General features: G+C 31.6%; 1 protein-coding gene across 1 annotated transcript in view; it reads right to left on the bottom strand.

The window, feature by feature from the left end:
• Positions 1 to 14,784: 14,784 nt before the first annotated feature.
• Positions 14,785 to 21,720, bottom strand: part of LOC124543203 (neurocalcin homolog) — an 81,786-nt gene continuing 74,850 nt past the window's right edge. Inside the window, exon 5 of the mRNA XM_047121317.1 lies at positions 14,785 to 21,460. Within this exon, the coding sequence (XP_046977273.1) occupies positions 21,266 to 21,460 (195 nt within the window). The 3' untranslated portion in view covers positions 14,785 to 21,265. The remainder of the gene's footprint in view (positions 21,461 to 21,720) is intronic.

Below are 21,720 nucleotides of genomic sequence, written 5' to 3'. Positions count from 1 at the left end.
ATAAATTTTATCTGAAACAACCAGCTTATTCGGTTCTACACTAATTATTCAAGATAAGACTCGATTTTATGATTCTTTGAAAATAATACGACTATATTTTTTTAAATAGTAACACAATGGAAAACAAAGCATTAGCAAAGCTTATCTGTCCGAGGAAGAGAGCAATAAAATTTACACCGATAATACTAACATACAATGTGTCTTATCTGACGTCATTCTCAACTCCATCGGTTTATGGCGTTAAACTATAGATAGTTCGGTCATTATAGTTTTAGCGCAACGAACAAATAAATTTACAATACTGTTAAGCAGAAGTTGTACAGAATCGATAGAAGTTGCCATGTTAATCCTTTTCGTATAAATGAGCCGTATTGTCTATGCCGAGATGACCTCGTGGTTAGAACGCGTATTTTACCAATGATTGCGGGTTCAAACGCAGACAAGCACCACTGAATTTTCATGCACTTAATTTGTGTTAAAAATAATTAATCTCGAGCTCGGCGTTGAAGGTGAACCCTGAAATTGTCTAGTTTCAAGGAAATGCGGCCACAAGTGAATTCCCCATCCCTCACGCCCAAGGTGACAAGAGGCCTTTGCCCAGCAGTGGGAAATTAAGAAGCTTTATATGTTGAGCCGTATTTTCTAGACTGTTTCGACGTCACACTAATAAATAACAAAGGTATATAACTTTCAATATTTTTTATTTTGTTATTGCTTATTGTTCGATGTATAAATTAAAATATATATATATATATATATATATATATATATATATATATATATATATATATATATTTTTTTTTTTTTTTTTTGCTGCATATCAGTTACATCCAACATATTATTAAATCAATAAAATCAAAGCCTGAAGACTCCGTATCATGGCAAGATGTCCTTCCATAAAAAGACGCATTACAACAATGTTATCACTGTTTAACGGATACTTAAAAGCATAACATTGAGATAGTATGGTTCAATTAAAATTTATTTATTTTGAAATAACCTCAATTGATCATTCAGTTTAACAAATAAATTTTATAAACTATTTGTTGCATGCTAAGAAACGTTAAGGTATAGTAAAGATAATGTGTAGATAAAGAGAAAAAGTCCTTGAATTTAACTCGAAGCGTTTATGAAAAACTACTTTTATTGATATCATAGTATTAATATTTGTCTAAACACTTTTGAGTGGTATTAAGAATCTATAACACGATATAATGTTAATTAAGTTTTTTACTGTTGTAATGCCTCGCAGCTAATCTTCGATCGCCTCTCCTATATCATTATATTTTCCTATTCTTCTGAGCATTATCGTTATTGTTCCACAATTAGCGCATGAAATTTCAGTAGTTCAAGATTTAACTGGTCTAACCCGCTCTCATCGATTGCGATTCAAGTATTCTTACTAATGAGTTTAAGCAGATCCTAGGCCATAAATAAAGTCCGCAACATTTCAAAATATGTATACTTGCTTTCATTTCTTATAAAGTAGTAAAGTAAAATTTCCCACTGCTGGGTTAAGGCCTCCTCTCCTATTAAGGAGAGGCGTTTGGAACATATTCCACCACGCTGTTCCAATGCGGGTTGGTGGAATGCACATGTGGCAGAATTTCTTCGAAATTAGACACATGAAGGTTTCCTCACGATGTTTTTCTTCACCGCCGAGCACGAGATGAATTATAAACATAAATTAAGCACATATGCATAGTGGTGCTTGCCTGGGTTTTAACCCGATATCATCGGTTAAGATGAACGCGTAGTGCGTACTAACCACTGGGCATCATTTCTTATATGACATTAAAAATGAAAATAAAATTTGTCAATTTCCATTAAGTTAAAATACAAAATCCCTGGACACATTCGAGCGATGTTCTAGTTTGATGTTCAACGCGTTCAATTCCTCGCATAATGTGACTTTAGAGTTATCTAAAATGCTGGCATAGATATTATTATTACAACAGACTCATAAGCCATTAATTATGTAAGCCAACATCTCATTATAAATTAACATAGACACATTGCTCATTGCTTACGAACTTTCCAGAACGATAAACCTCATAGATTGAAAGTAAAACAAGTTTAAAAAGATGTGATCGTAATTAATAGCAACATGTCTGTGTAAGATATGTTGCATGCACTAATATATGACGCGGTATTGCAACAAATAGCCGACAGTTTGAACACTAATTAGATTCAGTCTCCGATTTGACTTTAGTGTTGAGGTCACATTGATGGAACAAATTCTAAGAACGCTCCCGTTCAGTATAACACGAATTGACCAGACGTGTTATTATTTAGTGATTACTAATCGCTATTTATATTAAGACCTTAAAAGCGTTGACCGCTAAAAATATTTATTGAACTCCACCGAGATCTTTAAACTTTTTCTCTTTTTTTATTCAATGTAGGAAGGCAGTCTAGCAAATAGACCACCTGGTGGTAAGTATTACTACCACCTGTAGACATTGGTTATATTAATCCCTTATAGTCAACTAGCATCCCTGGCTTCGCACATTAGAAACTTCTAAAATGATCACAGTTTCTTTACTATATCCTCCACGTATTATATATAAAAACCTTGCTCTCGAATATCTCTATTTATTAAAAAAATACGACTAAAAATCCGTTACGTAATTCTAAAGATATAAGCATGCATAGGGACAGACATCGACTTTGTTTTATACTGTTTAATAAAATAATGTGCTTACAACGTACGGAGCTAAGATCAAATAATCCTTGTGCATGTAGTTATACTGATGCAACTCACCCTTCAAATCGGAACACAACAATACTAAGTACTGTTGTTTGACGCTGGAATACTTGATGAGTTGGTGGTACCCAACCAGGAGATCTCGCACAAAGCCCTACCGTAAAGTCCTTAACATCATAAATCGTTGACTGATATAATATTTCTTGAATACCGTCGAGAAGTTAAATCTGGACTGTACGGGACAAATTAAAATAAGTAAATATATTTGCCATTTTTCTTTTTTAAGTTTTTAAAAAATTTATTGAATTTAATTATGTCTATTGCCTATAAATCTTGTTACAAATAAGTAATAATGCCTCAAGCTAGGAGTGTAATGTATTTTTTTAATAAGATTTAGAACTTTGAGTAATCTTTACCGTATAATTATAAATAAAGTGAAAAGAAATTATTGGTGTCGTGCGAATATTAGGGCGAATGCTTTATATATTGGTATAGAAAATAGTTGATTTGCCAATTTTTATGATTATTATTGGTCACAAAAAATCTAAATCCAATAATTTCAAACAGAAAAGCCAATACTTCTATTTTAAATAAAATTACTTTTGAATTAAAATAGGGTTATTAAAATCAACCGTATCATGAGATACGAAACACCCATAGAAATACAAAATTGCGACGTTGTCAAATTTACTAGAGTGCATCAAAAAAATGCAGCCAGCAACATCGCACTGCCTCCTACGCCACGCACACAAGTGCAACAGCAGGTGTGATATTATAAAGAAACTCACACAGACACATTTCTTGCACCCCTAGAGATCTTTTCCTAGAAATGCTTTCCCACACAGACACATCTGTGTCGGTGTGCAATTATCTATTAAAAAAAGTACTAGCTTGGCCACCCGGCCGCCGAAAACTTCGTCTACGATCTACATTTGCGTGCAATTTATTGAGTTTAAAATTATTATAACCATGTTATGTTTTACTCAGATATGAAAAACTTTATTTTAATACAGCTTCCAAGTTTGAAAACAGATTTCATTATTTGTATAATATAATAAAGGAAATTTGTATTTAAATAATAACAAAATGATTAATCATATTATACCTACATATATTTATATCATCAATCATAGCGTTGCATTCACAAAAATATTGATTTAGCCTTGAGCGGTTTCTGTTAAAATCAAATTTATTTATAAAATTAAATTTGTAATCAAAAATAATTGCTCATATATGAACGTAAAAAGCTAACGCTAAAATTTTATTAATAATTTAATTAACCAGCTTCTTATTTATTATAGGTTCATTTAAATATTGAAAGTAATATGTTCAGGACGAAACATATATGTATTTAATATATATATTGAACGAAAAGAAACGTTAGTTAAATTTGAATTAAAAGCGACGTATAAATCGTACTCGGAAGATTCGACGTATTATATTAGTTGAAAGATTCACACAAGTATCAAGGGATGGGGTGCAAAGGAATGCAGCGTAGGTAAAAAACGATTTACAGTTAGCCGCGGGGGTGGCTGTTTACAACCGGTTTCTGAACCTCGAAGCACTGTCATTTTAACCAATATTGTTATTTCAAACATTTTAAAAGGTGTACATAATCATTTGATTATTATTAGATTATGTTTTTTTATGAAGAATTAAAGAAAGTGTTTAGAAACGTTACCAAATGTTGTAAGATTATTAGAAAAATATTAATAAGCCAAAATAATAAAAATATCGTTTAATCCATCTTTTACAAGATGGATTAAACGATATTTTAATCTGCATAAAACTTTAACAGCTTACTACTAACTTCAGTGGAAAGGTAAAATATGTCAAACATATTTGTGGCATTCTTACATATCCGCAGTATATTTAACAATCTATTTACTAAGTAGTTTTTAGTAAGTGGTTCTAAGTAGTTTGATCGACTTCGGTTACTTTTGAAAAATAAATTCTTTAAGTCATGTTTGATGATATAGAACGTTAAAAAAAATCTCAATAAAACATATTATGAAAATTTATTGTGAAATACTTTCGAAACCCTTAAAAAGTGGTTTTTGAATGAACGATAAAAATGTTTTTCTTGAAATACATTTCTTGCAATTCAATGCTAAACAACTACAAAGTCTAACGCGTACGTTTCAGAATTTTATAAACCAGAATATTTATTATTACCCGGAAATAATAATTTTAAGGGGTTATCGCAGAACCAAATATATCTATTTTATCTATTAAACGTGCCTCCAAACTACTAAGAAACCCCGCTGGATAATAGCTTGAAGACATATTTCCTGTTAAGTTTTGGAAATTGATTCAAAAATATAAACAGTAATCATTTCGCTTCTTATTTAATAACATTTTGACTTTGACACTTTCAAGTTTTTAGTTGTTCATTATACAAATGTATATTTTTAACTCGAGTCTGTAGCGGGCTAAGGCAGATAAAGGCGTCGTACCCTTTAGTAGTACGGCGCTTTTATCGTTTTTAGTACCGGACTAAAATAGATTCCGCTATTCAATCTAAAAAATTGTATGGAAGACAAAATTTTTAGGTCACATATATAACGCGTCAACAACAACATTGCAGTTGGTTATATGGTATGAAGCTATACATGTTGTATCTTAACGGGTTTCGCGTCAAATCAAGCAATCCAATTTGACTATATCAAGCAATCCAATAGTAAAACTATATTAACTTCTATGTTCTATAAAGGTCTGTTCCAAAAAGCTTTGCTGATTAGCATTTTTTATTGTTGTTTAAATTGATATATGCTAGCCTATTATGTGTTCCAAATTATAACCAGAATCTCTCTAATTTGATGATATGAAAAATATCATGAATAACAACTACATCTATAATTTTTGTAGATAAATTGCGTGACCTACATTAATGCAATTATTTACAACAAAAATAAAACAAATATTTACTATAATATTCACCTTTTACGAGGAACATCGATACTTTCGACCTTCGACCTTGAATATATTTTTCAGCAGACCTTTGACCGCTGTGTACTTTTGATATTAGGTACATTTGAAATAGGAACTGTAAACATTTCAGATCCATGCCAATTATTTAATTATTGTATATTTATTTTTATTAATGTATCTGTATTGATATGTCGATATTTTATACGTAGTATTGTTTATAATTAATACAATGATAATATTTATATATAATAAAGCGATTACGCTTGTTGAATTAATAGTTTGCTTATAAAAACTTATAGTTAATTGTAAATAACTGCATTACCATTCGGGTTATTTTAAAGCCTCTATAAACAGATACTACGTTGTATAGAAATATAAATGAAATAAAAAGTATCGCGCTAAGCTATCCCCCTCCCTACCTACCCGTATCCGGTCAGACTGTTACTCATTACTAACATATTTTACCTCCCGTTTTAAAATTTTTTTCTTCTTATTTCAAACACCTTTTAATATCTTCGTTGCTTTTGATCCTAATTATAATCTTAAACGTTAAATTAGAAATATCGATGATACAAAAAGATCATAAATATATTTATATTGTTTATTTTCCCTATCCAATTACGTACTTACGTATACAATAATATGTACTTAATTTATAGCAAATTTTTTGTTAATAAATGTACTATTAAATGCGATCTAACATTCGAAGACCTTAATTGGATTAGTGTTTCCTGTGCGAATTTCCGGGATATAATATTACAAGCTGAATTTTTGTTTTTGTTCTATTAATAGAGATCGGCAAAGTGGTTAGAAGGCGTGCATCATATTTGACGATCGCGAATTTAAGTCCAGGAATGCACAACTAAATTTTAATGATATTCTTTTTATTCTCGTACTCGGCGTACATAGTATATGTGGCAACATTGGTATCCACTAATCCTCATTGAAACACCTTTTTTGAGTAAGCTCCATACCTTCTCCGCAGAGAAAGATACAGCCTTATCTCAGGAGTGAGGCATTTACAAGATGTGACCTAGTTAATTTTATTTTTTAACTATCATTAAAATTAAGCGTATTCCCTGTCATTATAACAGACTATATTTGAACGTTATAAGGAACTATGAAAAAAGAGTATTTATTAATTATTCTTATAAAGATAAACTTTAAAAATAATAGTTTTTTGAAAAAAAAAACGTAGATGTTGAATATATATTTTATTAATAAATATATAAAAAACAAATATATTTCCATCGAGTCAGAAAACTGCTTTATTCTTTAAAATTGAAAATAGAACGGTACGTTTTATGATTTCTATGAATTATGGAAAAGTCTTTCTCAATATTCACATCGCATTGCCTACAATTTATTTATATGACGTAATTAACCGATTAAGATACATCGTAGATATGTAATATTTTCATGTTTTGCTTTTTTAATAATTCGTTATTTTCAGGAATCATATTGATCAATTATCATGTCGATTAAGCTTTGAAATATTCAGTTGAGATTTATGATATTTGACACTGAATCAAATTTAGATTTTCCATTAATTGTTCGTTTACAATAAATAGTAAAACGAAGTAGAAAAAGAAATATGTTAAAATGTACATTTTTTTACTCGATAAGCGTTGCTAGTCGAATAAAAATATCATTAGATATGTAATGGAACTGGACAGTTTTATTTTGGTTTAAACTGCTAATCTTTGGAACTATGAGTCGCGTAGAATTTGAGAAAATATTTATACATGAGATATCTTTATTTTTGAGGAATTTTAAGCTATTTATTAACACGCTATGGCAAAACAGTGAAGTACGAATGTTAAGCACGGGTCAAATCAAACGGATTAGCTTTATGCTTTTTGTTAAAGTTATGCGGGTGTAATTTATGTTCATATGAAATATTTTCCTTGGATTTTACTTTTTCAACTAATTATTACCCACAAGGAAATAAACCATCACTAGAAGAACAATTTACAAGATAATATTAATGAGAGAGAATAAGGTTTGGAAACATTTTACTTTTAAATACGATATGTGTTAAATTTGAACCGATCTCCCTGCGGGCGGACGGTCATCAATTTGGCGAAGGGGGAGCAAGCCGGGCGAGCTCAGCCTCGACTAACCCCTTATTTTACATTTCACACTCCGGGAAAATCGTTAGAGAAATCTGCGTAACGTGCATGTCCGAGACATACGCACACAGGCTCACGCACTGTGGGCGCGCGTCCGAGCCACCCCGGCCCGTCCTCGCCTATATCGACCAAACTTCAAGAAATCCTCTTACCTATACGCACATGTGTACATGTAAATCGAAATTAGATACGGACGCGTCCACGTGAAATTTAAATTTTGTGATGCCAGAAATGTTAGCTTTATATTTGTATTATAAATATTGAATATGGCCATTCCTTATTCGCATCGGTGACTTGATCACTCTGAAGACTTCTTGTACATACATAAATTCACCAATGTTTAATTTTCAAGAATCTTAAAATTGTATTAATTTTGTTTTGTTGCTATATTTTTACTTATTAAACTGACGTTTCTCACACGGGTAACAATGATAACATATATCTATGTGACTGCATTACAGCAAAATGTGAACTAAGGCGATCAGTTGAAATATATTGGCTTGGGACGGCGTTCCGAATGGTCACATACAATATTACCGTACAATGTCACTATGCAAATGTATGTAGGAAGGCTTTGTGCGTACACACTTACGAACGCGGGGCGACGGGAGTCTTCTCCACATAATCCGATATTCCCCCGTAGGCCTCGCGCCTGCCGGCTCTTGCCAAAGATGGTCTACGCATGTGAGTGTACACACGCGGCATTTTCTCTTGAAGCTCGCCACTGGCTTTTAAAGAGGGTGGCAGGCGGCTGAGGAAGGTGGGAGCGGGCGAGCCGTTCCGAACGGGTGACCACGGTGGGCGGCGTGCGGACGGCCAAGCGGACCTACGTGCGTCTCCTTGCTCTGGCGGAGCGCCGTGCTACCGACAAGCACATCGCAAGTCTACAGCACACCGGTCACGTCATCGCCGTGGCGTGCAACAGGTACTTGGCATCTTACTCACTTAACGAGCGGATCATCTTTGATCCTTTGATCTTCCAACGATTAGGCAATATGTTACATTCACTGTGCAGAAGTAATCAATTAAATATAGGCTCAGTAAGTATATACATTTTTAATTATTTACATTCTATATTTGAAGAGAAAAGCACTGAGCAGGAGGCATCTGCGAGGAGCCAGACGGGTTCCATTTAAATGAGTGTACTCAACGCCCTCGCCAAATGGTAATCCTCTGTTCCCGAAATACCTGTAATAGATGTTAATTAGAGCTCTGCCCCGTACGATGCTGAGAAAAAATAATTTAAACAGGTCGTAATTAGAGATGTTTACATAACTGTAAAACAAATATTTTCTCAATTCTTAATATTTTTTTCCGGCAGAGGGTCGGGTTTAAGCATATTTATTTTTCTCAAAGCTAGAGGAAAAATCTAAAATTACATCTAAAAGGCGAGTACTGTGCGTTGCAAAGAGAGAGAGAGAGAGGGCGGAAAAAATACCGGATGTTATATAGATGGGGCAGCGGTGTCATAGGTAGGAGAACGAATTTTTCAGAGTTCATATTTTGTTGCACATATAATGACTGCCTTCGCTTGAAGAGTTTCTGGGTCAAGATAACGAAAATATAATTAGCGTTCATATAGTAAGTACATATGTATATGGATTGCTATGTTAAAATTGAACAGGGCCATGACGACGGGAGGCTACGGCTCGTTTGAATCGAACGCACGTCCGGGCTCTCCACCCTTAGGGTGTGTAGTGGACTTTTCGCTCAGCTTGATATATATTTTCCATTTCTCCCGATGTAGGCAACTGCGGCTGTCGGTTCCGGAAAGCGGTGGAGTTGCGTCCGAATTTACATGCGTCGTCCGGACGCCCCCTTGATTGTCAACGCTTCGCAAGAATCCCATCTACGATCTGCGTATCAGCAACGCAATCAAAATTAATTAAATTCATGGTAACGCATTCAGCTCAAAGATACATGATTATTTATTATAAATGATAACAATCCATTTTATACCTTATTATACTGATTAATATCATCCATAAAAGAGAACTGGGTAAAATGAAATGGTATTATAAGTAGGTTGGTATTTTAATTCTACGTAGTTTCAATTCAGAAATCTATTATAAAAAGTATATTATATATATCCACTCTCACACACTTTTAAAGAGTGAAAGGATTCCTAATTACTTACTTAACAAGTACCTAATGGTAATTTCACCATAGCAAAGAAATATTTTCCCTTCTGTAAAGAATACCTAAAGAAACTACTTTAAAATATAAGAACATTATTTATGCTTAAGTATATAATGTTTAGATTTAAGATTATTAATCTATTTATTAATAAGTATTCTTACCTAAAATTTTGTAATTAATAATCTAAAAGTACATGTATAAATTACCCTTTTTTATTTTATTTCTTCCTTAAATTACATGGTAAGGTCCGTACAACAAATTAAATATTTTTATTACTTATTTTTGGCATATTGCATGAAATACAATAATAAAATCGCCAAACCAGAAATCGATCAACAAATGTTTTACGACGCTGCTGCTGCTGTCTAAGTGTCTAGCGCTCTATAAATGCGTCACCTACTTGTTCTGAGAACAAAATACGACCTTCCCTTACATTCATAGAACTCTTAGACTTCATTTTATTGTACAGATATTATAGCTTAAGCAAAATTACTTTATTTGGCAGTACTAACGAGCTCTGTAACATTATTAATTGTAATATTATAAAATAAGAAACATTAATGACCTAATTAAATTATAATATTATTTCAATAGAACAAAATGAAGTCGATTTTTGTGTCAATTTATTAATTAAAAAATATTTCCAAATAACATGTAGTTTATGTCGGATTGTGAAGCGGTTTTTATCCTTATTTGCATAGTTACTTGGAAAAGGCTAAAATATAATATAATTTTTCTCGAGCTTTAATCAAATATATTTTAATAAATATAATGTTTAAAAACTGCATACTATAAAGAACATTGTTTTTAAATATCATTGATTCCACTGCTACTAGACAACACAAAAATATTTTTAGATGATAAAAATCAATAGGCATGCACCGGGGGTAAGGCCGACACGTATACCGTGACGGCGAGCGATATGACTATGTCCCTTACATATTACACGCGCGAGTTTTTGTGTGTGTTATATGTGCAAATTAAGCTGAAAAATATAGTTTTTTTTATACAAAATGTTTATCGGTTTATTGTTTTTCTTTAATTAATTGTAAATTTCTTAAATATCTGTCAATATTAATCTTTCACATCATACCGACGATTTGTCGATATTTAAATACATATATATTTTTTTGTATTATCTATGTAATAATATGTTTATAGCGATTTATTTAACGGTAACCGGTTATAATAGATTCTACTGTATCTATGTTAAGAACGTTAAACAAAACGTTATGCAGTTAACGAAACATTAATATTAAAAAGTCATATTTTCAATTGCTTTAATATAATAATGACCATACATGGACTTTCCTTTCATTTTAAATTTGTAGTTAATAAAATGAGACCTTTGCTTGTGATATATTACAATTATTAAAAAGTACTAACTAACATAATTAATACATACTATTTCCCATTTGACGAACATACGAACGAAACGAAACGCAGCCTTAATAATAAGTAACTTTATTCACCAAGAAGAAACATAGACAAAAATTAAATGATAATGATCATAAAAATAAGAATTTAAAATATAATAAATTAACTACATATAAATAAGATCAGCACATTATTTTCATATTCATGCTTTGACGATTGAATCAACCAAATGATTGTTTGGATTACGAGATTATATTAAGTGACAGAAAATGTAAGATTTAAATTTAAATAAATGTCGGTAACTAAAACATTTCGAAGTCCAATGTACCTATAAGTAAATTTCGAAGCGTTCCTTTCCCAACCTGTTCCATTTCCTATGTCTGCATAATAGATAAGTTTATATACGCACATATGTAAATAAGTACTCTATAGCACATAGTATAGGGACCGATATATAGTTTAAAGCTATACTTATACATTCACTTGACAATACTAGCCTCCCCCATACCAGGATATTTTACTTTCTCTGGACGAGGCCCCTTAGGCGCGTTGAACACCACCCGGTAAGGAGAGCCTCCCACCTCCCTATCGCTTCCTCGGACCCACCTCACGCATAGTACACACCATACAGAGAGAACTAATTCTGCCAACCTCCATAAACTCATACGTGTATATATAGACTTATTTAAATACGCAATTTGGAACGAACCTCTACTTAAACAAGGAGGCCCGTACAAAGCTCAAATCAATTTAGCATGGATTTTAGTCCGGGTGATTAAAGCCAGATTAATTTACAATTATATAAATTAAGATTGATATTTCAGTTAAAACGGCATTGCTTTGTTTAATGTAAATAGTTTTAATTACTTTTTTATATGTGTTCAAAAACGTATCTTGATTTTCATAAAATATTCTTCGAATGATATTTATTATGAGAAATTACGTTAAATGTTTATAAATAACAAAGTGGGGGATTATAAAACTTTCTACAACAAAGTTTAGAAATAGATATGAGATAGTTGATAACTATGAATGTATTACAGTTATCTATATGGTATGCGGCGAAAAGGGTGGGTTTTAATAATACATTGGCTACTTAATATTATTATTTGCATACATTGTCCACTAGTAAAACCGAATTGTGGGCACGAACGATTTTAATAAATGTTTTTAAAACAGATCAAACTTTAATTCAAAAAGTGAAAAATACCAAGAAATAGGTCGAATATTCTTTTTGTGTTCTGTATCTGATATAATCGACAGATAAGCTATATCTATATACTATAATTGGCTTAAAATGTCAAATATTTTTCCGATTAAACTTCCATTGAATTCGTTGATTTTATCGTATTAGTTTGTCTTTATAATAATAATCTTGTTCTCTCATGCGATCGATATTTTCTTGTTTTTCAGAATTTGTGTGAGAGAAAAATATTGTTAAAAAGTTATTTCTTGTGTCATTTGGAACTTAAAATGAGCATTACCTAAGATGGTCTGATCGATTATTTGATAATGTACAAATGAAGAGAATTAGAAAATAGGGAAAACTATTTTATTGTCTCGTCACAAAAAGTTGACAACTCTTTAATTCACAATGCAAGTCGCAGTATCTCAGAAGAAGCAGGCCAGGTGACCCAGAGTTGAATAGAAGCGTTTCAGCCACCAATGAATCGCGAAATAATCCCTTAATAAGCCACCCTTATTTATTTTGAAAAATTACCTTGATGTTGGAAGTCTTTCTTGCACTGATTTTTTCGTTTAAAGTACAAAATTAATCGAGGCAATAACAGGGTAGTAATGAGTGTGAGGGTGATTAATTTAGCAATTAGTAGCTATAGTATTCCTATAGTTGAGATGGCAATATAAAGAGGAGTATGATTTTTAGGAAATTATTTTTTGAGATTAAATTTATTTAATAGAGAGGTAATCAAATATAACTATAGTAATTTTAGACTAACCTACAATGATTTTAAGGATCGAGACAACAACAACAACAACAACAACAATAGCCTGTATATTCCCACTGCTGGGCTAAAGGTCTCCTCTCCCTTTGAGGAGAAGCTTTGGAACATCATCCACCACGCTATTCCAATGCGGTTTGGTGGAAGGATCGAGACAATAGAACGTAAATAAAATGACAGGAAACTAGTTAAAACCACAACGATCTGTATGACACAACATTCCCAAATTGGTATCTCCTCTCATATATCAAAAAAATTGATATTAATTTACAAATTTGTGGATGTTGTATGTAAACAGAGGTTTCAAATAAGCAAATATAATACAAACAAATATTAATCGTAAAATCGTGCCCGACGATTGCTGTCAAGCTGTACCCACTGTGCCAATTTTGTGTTTTACCGCACGCAACAACAATTTATATTTGTATATATCGAAAAAGAAAAGTTTAATTTGGAAATATAACATACATTTTATATTTACGTTCTACCAAATATTTTTCGGTATGAATTAACACAGTTTTGAAAGAATAACATTGAATACACTGGAGATATCAAAAAGTTTTTCACCAACTGTTTCTGCAACGATCAATGAACAAGCTAGACCAAACGATTGTACTTTACGTAATAATTTGTAAAAAATAATAGCAATCCGAGTAGTATAAACATATTTTCATAAAATTAATATACCTAATGACAAGCGATGTATGCCATCTTACTCAGTCGTAATAAAAAAATTCGAATTCGAAATTCGAATTTAAAATTTTTAATCTTTATTTTTAACGTTCAATTCTAAATTTAGAATTATAAAGCATTTATTGAAATGGACAAGACGGTCAATAAATGGTAACCCATCCGAAAGACCAGAGAACTTCGCAATCACATGAAGATCGACCAACTTACCTAACTTAAAAGACGACCTGAAACTTAATTAGCGTGTAATTACAGGCAAGACAGACATTTCACACTCAAATCGCATCTTAATTCCCAGGGTAGCAAAGTGGTGATATTCGTATTTATATTATAACGTGGGGTCTTACATCGTGGGTTGTGTATAGCATATGCTTAGGTAATAAGATTACATATTGTAAGTACATCTATTATCTATACTTTAGTAAGACAAGACTAAAGGAACCTCTGTAAAGATACACACGGACCTATAAAGTTTTACCCTAATGTAATTAATTCTAGGCGGCATGATTGTCACTATGTTTTTAGTATAAAAAAATTCTATTGTAACGTTTACGTGGTTGTAGTCTATAAATTTATGACATGGCTAATGGAGTATAAATAAATGAAATAAGATTGCATCATATGCAAAAGAATAATCTCATCATATCATTCGCACAAATTAACATAACCAAGGCACGTGACATAAAAATAATGACTGAAATACTGATTTAATTAGCTCTAAATAAATAGCAAAGCTCATACTTTATTTTGCTAGAATATCACTGAATACGAGTTAACAGGAACACAGTGTCTGTCGACTAACAACTACGCTTAGGTACATGATTTTCGGGTTATAATAAAAGACGTCTGAGAGAAGAAAGATTTAATAAATAGATATATTAATTTTAATCTAAAACAGTATCAGAACTAGATCAATATTAAATTAAATTTAAGGAATTACAAATTGACTACACAGAATAATTATATGACATCATATCTTTGAGCCAAACATTTATAATAATTGTAATTTTTATCTGACATACGATAATGGTCTGAAACATTAGGATTAGGGTGCTATTATTTAGTGACAATAGGTTTCACGACGGGTGGTCAACGAGTACATTGAAATATTACTAAGCTGGCCTTACATACCATTAGTGACACCGAGAGCGAGTTTAGATATAAGCAAAATGATATGTAGCACACAACATTGTAATAGTTCTCAAACTATTTGTGATGCGAGAGTTTTTTATAATTAATATTTCATAAATAACTCATTGCCATCCAGTCTGAAGCTTATTAAGCGCACGTTTCCTGAACACAGGTTAAAGGAGCACGACGACTTCTTCACATAAAGTGGGGCACAAAATACAACCTTTAGACGTAGCGACACATACGATTTTCTTCAATTGTGAATTTATTTTTATAATATTAACAAAATTTACAACATCAGAATAGAATATTTACAATAGGTTAATTTCCAATTGCAAAGAATAATTACAATTTATTAATAAATGAAAAACAAATCTAGGGATACAATTGAAAATTTTCTACCGTCGTTTTTATCAAATGTATAGCTGCGTAAATGGCTTAATCAAATTAATAGCACCCTGTATTAAATTATAATAAGAGATTATAAAGCTAACTAAATAGTTATTGATACTTACAAAAAATAATTACAGATTATTAAATTACTTAAGTATTTTTAATCTCATAGAACATTTATGCACCATAGATTTTATATGTGATCAATTATATTAAATTGTAAAATTTCAAAGAGGCGTTAGAAGCATGTGGGGAGCGAATTCTTCTCTAGCTACGTGTTAAGGGAAAATGTGTACCACATTAAGAAGTAGAAGGTAGAAGGTATAAGGTAAAGTTAAAGTAGCACGTTTACAATATATGAGACTATAAATACCGTATAATAGAGGTGACGAACGAGAACAAATAATCGAAGCCATTACTTTAGTCAAGTTTAAAAGCAATCTAGAACTAGTGTGGTGCTATAGAACCGTTTCTTGAAATCGATTGAATATATTGTAGTAAGGAGCATTAAGTTAGTTCACTACTGCTTAATATACTGGAAGACCGTAAAGAAACCTAAGAAAAATAAAAATGTAATATTTTCAAGTATTGGTTTCATTTATAATGCCCTAATTTTTCAAGTTTATTTTATTTCTCTATTTAGTTATGAATTTTATTGAATACAATAAATACATCGTTGCATAGATTTAAAGTAAATAATTTTATTTACGGACTCAAGAAAAGATGCAAGTCGTTCGCAACAGGGGTGTGCGACGTTGCCGCTTCGACCAAGAATAGGACCTGTGCAGTGTGCGCCACGGTTGTCATGCCGGACAGTTTACACTCCCTATTATTGTTTAACTCAACAATGGGCTTTTCGAAAGATTATTTTTTAGAATAAGCTGAAACATTTGTAAACTATTAATGACAGTTGTAAGGAGACTTGATTAGGTACATTGTTTTTTTAATTTAAATTGTTAAATACTAGTTTACTTAAATATAACATTGAGACACATTATAAATACGCAAATGATTATTGATTCTTTTTTTTAATAAGAACACTAATGTCTTTAACATCGAGAAGGAAGTACTTGTCAAACACGAAAGTCGTAGTCGGAAGATTAAATTCCATAAAATTTTTCGAACATCTAACAATCGATATGCGTTTAAAATTATCTATTAAAAATATTTCTCTCTTTTACATTACAACACTGATGTGAATTTAGTAGGTTTATTGCAGAAGTTTCGAAAGTATTTAACATTCAACGCCATTTTAATTCTAACAACCTTAATCATTGCGATTAATCGGGTAGCTGCGTACATAAAATAATGTGTGTTTTAATTTATATTTATCTATTCTCTTTGCAAGAGCACTTCAACTACATCCATTAACAATTACAGTCTCTGAATCCTTTTGTACTACTCGTATTTGCACAAATAATTCAATCGAATCGCACCAATAGTGATGCTACGAAGATTTTTGTGATGTAGTTCATTACTAAAATTATACAGACCAAAGTACTAAATCACAATATACATTGAAATAGCATTTATTGCTTTGTCTTTAGAATTTGTCATATAAATAATGAACACCTAACGTAGCGTCCACAATCACTCGGACTCATCTATATATATCCTTATCACGTCTCGGCTTCTCCGGCCCGTAGGTGGGTGCCACCAGATCAAATACGATTCTATATTCGCGCCATATCAAGTCAAATCCAATCCGGACAAAACTACATTTTGAAGGTCAAGTTTTCAGAATCGTTTCCACAAAATTTCACATTGACGTAAAACGCTGGATGTTATTATTATCATTGCAAATAATGCGAATAAAGCCGTTGGTATAATTCCAATACGTATATTATCTTAAGCACCAGGAGGTAAGTGCCCAAAGTCAATTTTAAACCTTAGTGAGACCAAGGCGACAACTTTCTGAAACCAGAAAGTTTCTCGAACATTCTTTAAAGTATACCTAATCATTACGTTGTTCAAGAGTAATACAGTAAACATCAAGTTTATACTGTTAGAATAGATAGTTATCTAAATAAAACAGACGAATATAGACCTTACATTTAAATCGAAGAATGGCATTTATTTTACGATTATCATAAAAAGTAAATTTGTAAAACATTAATCCTAATTTCAAGATCGTTACCGTTACAAATCCTATTGTAATGTTGTCTTTACTATCTTAGCAGTCACCTGTTAAATTCTAATGTATTGTACGGGCAAAATATTTTTAAACATTGACAATATTCATTCGAGCTGGAAACACGGTATCCTAAGTCCCATATTTAGTCAACGGATCCACGGTGGATACTTGTCGTTGGTGCGATTGCATTACTCTGTTTAATACGAACAAAATAAGCATCAAGTTCTTAACATGTATAAATATTACAAAAAATTCGTAGATTTGTTGAATTTAATCGCTATATGGCCATTACTTATGTAAAAAAATAGTATCAATCAACAAATTTTTTTACAATAATATAATATGATATATTTCTAGATTTTACGCTTAAATTAACTATCATAGTTATTTACTATAAAACGTATCCTTTTAACGTTTAATGTTCAATCACTTCGGCTCATTTGTGAAGTATTAAGTATCCCGATTACCCAACAGTTAGCGTTGCAATTGCCACAGAACTACTAAAGTAAATGAAATTAATTCTAAATACAATTAAATGAATACAAACATTATTATTGTGCGAGGGTAAATTGTGCTTTCAATTAAGTTATTAATAAAATGAGAAACTTTCAAGTCATAAACCATTATTACATATAGAACTAAAAATATTTGATAAGACAATGATTGTGATAAAACAATAAAAACAATAAATAAAAATGTTTCATTATTTTTTTTTTCATAGACAAATAAAGTTTTTATTAATACTGTTAAATTGTGAAAATAAATATATTATTGGAATATATTCAATTAAAAATATAAATTATTAAAAGAATTCCTAAATTAAAAAAAAAAGATTGTCAAAAAAAACATAAAATCTCAAAAAACCCATTACAATTAAGATCAGGACTAAACTTAATCGTCATAATGAAAAAAAAAAAAAAGAAATAATGAGTAATGTTGAGTCGACAAGTTGCAACGTAAGCATGAATCGAATTCCATTACTTTATAATAATTCATACCAATAACGTTTAATCTGATCATAATGTAGGTATCTACTAAATACATATAACCACGTACGTAGAAACTAATTGTATCCTGAGAATATCTACAGAAACAACACATCTAGGTGAACACCTAATATTTAGAATGGATTTACCTTGGCAAAACTGCGATACTGTAGCGATATAAGTTAGTCTAATGTTATATTTGACTAATTAATGTAAACGTTAACCTAATCGATTAAAATGTTGTGATACTCTATGATATACGTTTCATAAGTTGTATTCAATCACTCGGTTGCATAATAAGGCATGGGCATTTGGAATATGGACTTGTATTCTAATGGGACTATTAATAATACACAATTTAACAATTCTTTATATACTACAGATAATCACTTATAATTAATTTTATATTTCATTTAGTCTTTGTGTTTTCATACTTTACTGTTACTGCAAACCACTGTCACCAGCGTGACTCGATGAACTTGTCCATCTGTACCGACTAAGCTTCCGATCTGCACGATTGTCGACTCCTAATTATTAGCAAATATACACTAACCATCATATATTATATATAATTTCCACAAACCGTTTTAAATAAAATAAAGTAATTGAATAATACTTAGATTGACTCGACTATAATTAAGTTTAGAACATTTTTATTAAAAACTAAACCTTAATAATATCAGGGGAATTCATAACTATGTCGCCGAAATATGTTTGTTATTTTATTTAAAAAATATATTGTTTGTTGCGTATAACATTGGCGTTGTGCAAATTAAATCGACCGACCTGACAATATTAATACCTAAAGGAGACATTCCAGGTACCCATGAACAAACTAGAGCTGCAAAATACTTACTATCAACAATAAATAATATAATGACGAAATTAAGTTAACTTTAATCGACGAAAATTTACACCGGAATTAAAAAAGAAACAAAATAAACAGATTAATACATAATATATTTAATCTGTGAAAATAATGAAGCATTTTGGAAGCAGCGCCATCTCTTGGCGTAGTCAAGGTACAAAGTCAATTTTACATTATGATGTAAATGAAAATTATTTAGGTATACGGTTAATTTCAAAATATTTTTCTTGATTTAGGAAGACACATTGTTTGAATAGTCGAGATGGCGTCGAATATGTAAGACTAGTGGGTACTCGGGACAAAAGGAGTCTTACTAGGAAGGCACCGAATTCTATACTGAATTCGTAAAAATGTATAAGTCATGAGTATAGTGGTCAAAAAGGGCTCAATGACACATTGTCAAGATATCCAAATGGAATTGCAGTAATATGCACATCAGGCTTACCGAAATCAGTCGCATTTCCATAATCTCAGAACAGACTGTATGTTCTATGTATACAGATCTTCGCTCTCGCCATATACCATAACGTGTAAATTGATAAATTAATATTCCTGCATCTACATAATAAACCTAGCTACACATATATGTATCTTAATTATAAAATGACGGTTTTTAGAATTAATTATTAAAGTCACTAACATATTTATTGTATATTAATATGATAATCCGTTCCAAGTAAAGGCTAAATCAGATCTTTGTTATATGTTTATAGATAGATATAATCTAATAGAAATACATATTTCATTACAAGCCACATCGAAGAAATTATGTATGATTTAGAATAATTTAATTTTGATAATTATCAGTGTTTGACATACATACAACTGTTAACATTTTTTTTTTCATTTTTTCTTTCATATAAAATGACTTGATATACATATTATATATATATAAATAATAACATCAAAAAAGCAACCAATCCAGTAGTTGCCGGAAATAAAAAAAAATATAAATAATAATTGTACAAACAATTATACATAAATGTGATATATGAAGGATTTATTTCGATGTGTAATTAGTTTGAGATAATTGGGCTCAACTCGAATCTCTTCCTAGACATGTCATGTCACCTTAACTCTAAAATTGATGTGATGGTTCCAACGAAGTTAACTTCACAGCCCTGTCCCAAGTTTTCCGTTCCATTTTTATTGGGAAGAATATTGTACGAACACTATATTCTGTCCTTATATGAATACGTTATTATTATTTATGTCCAGTACATGCGGACGCAAAAATCCGCTCAACAACTCTTAATTATAAATATTATATTCATTTATAAACTTACATACGGCGATTTAGGAATAACGCAAAAGCAAGCATTTTTAAACTAAAGCATAAATTCATAAGATCCCATGAAACTACCAATGTAATGGACTTACTCAATTATAAGTCTAATAAGCGAATAAAACACGTTTGCTCATTCAATTGTTTTCACGTCTGTGTAGACTCTAAACATATTATAATCCCCAAAAAATATAGAATACAATACTGTAAGCTTATACCCTAATAAAGCCTTGTCGAAGAGTTGCTTTTGCGTAAGTCCAAATCACTGAACTCTGCGCCGTAACATAGGGCCACGACGGCACGTTAAATAGATAAGATATGGATAGAAGGCTGTATAAAAAGAAAGTGGAAGAATTCAACAAGAGCTAAGCAACGGGACAATCTATAGATTTCTCGTGCAGTAGCGCTTTACAGCGCGCACTAGCTCTTATAAGCATTATACAAGTGTGATAATATACAAATTAGGTTTCTAAATTGGATATAGATAAGTGGTTCTTGAACGCTCGCTGTAGCCGATTAGTATCTGAGGTATCACTGAGACTGAGGGTCACACTGCAACAGCCGCACAATAGACGGGTCGCTCTTAGCACCCTCGATGAACTCTTCGAGAGACAGCTTGCCGTCTTTGTTCCGGTCCATCTGGCGGAATATTTTATCCGTCCGCTTCTCGGGCGTCGATTCGTCCTCGGGCATTTTCATGACGGAGCCGACCATCTTGTAAATTGCCTAGAATTCATTAATTGTTTCATTAAAACAACAGTATTTTCAATTGGTCATCATATCGACATCATATCCAATTGACGACCTCCATGGTCGAGTGGTGTGTGCACCGGTTTTCATGGGTACGCCACTCTGTGGTCCCGGGTTCGATTCCCGGCCTAGTCGATGTAGATTACCATCAGTTTTCTATGTTGTCTTGGGTCTGGGTGTTTGTGGTACCGTCGTTACTACTGATTGTTATGGAAATCAGTAGTAACGACGGTACC

Source organism: Vanessa cardui, chromosome Z (genome assembly GCF_905220365.1).
Source record: "Vanessa cardui chromosome Z, ilVanCard2.1, whole genome shotgun sequence".
In the NCBI taxonomy this organism is placed as follows: Eukaryota; Metazoa; Arthropoda; class Insecta; order Lepidoptera; family Nymphalidae; genus Vanessa; species Vanessa cardui.
The sequence above is the reverse complement of the archived record's forward strand: the minus strand, read 5'-3'. Positions and strand labels throughout refer to the sequence as shown.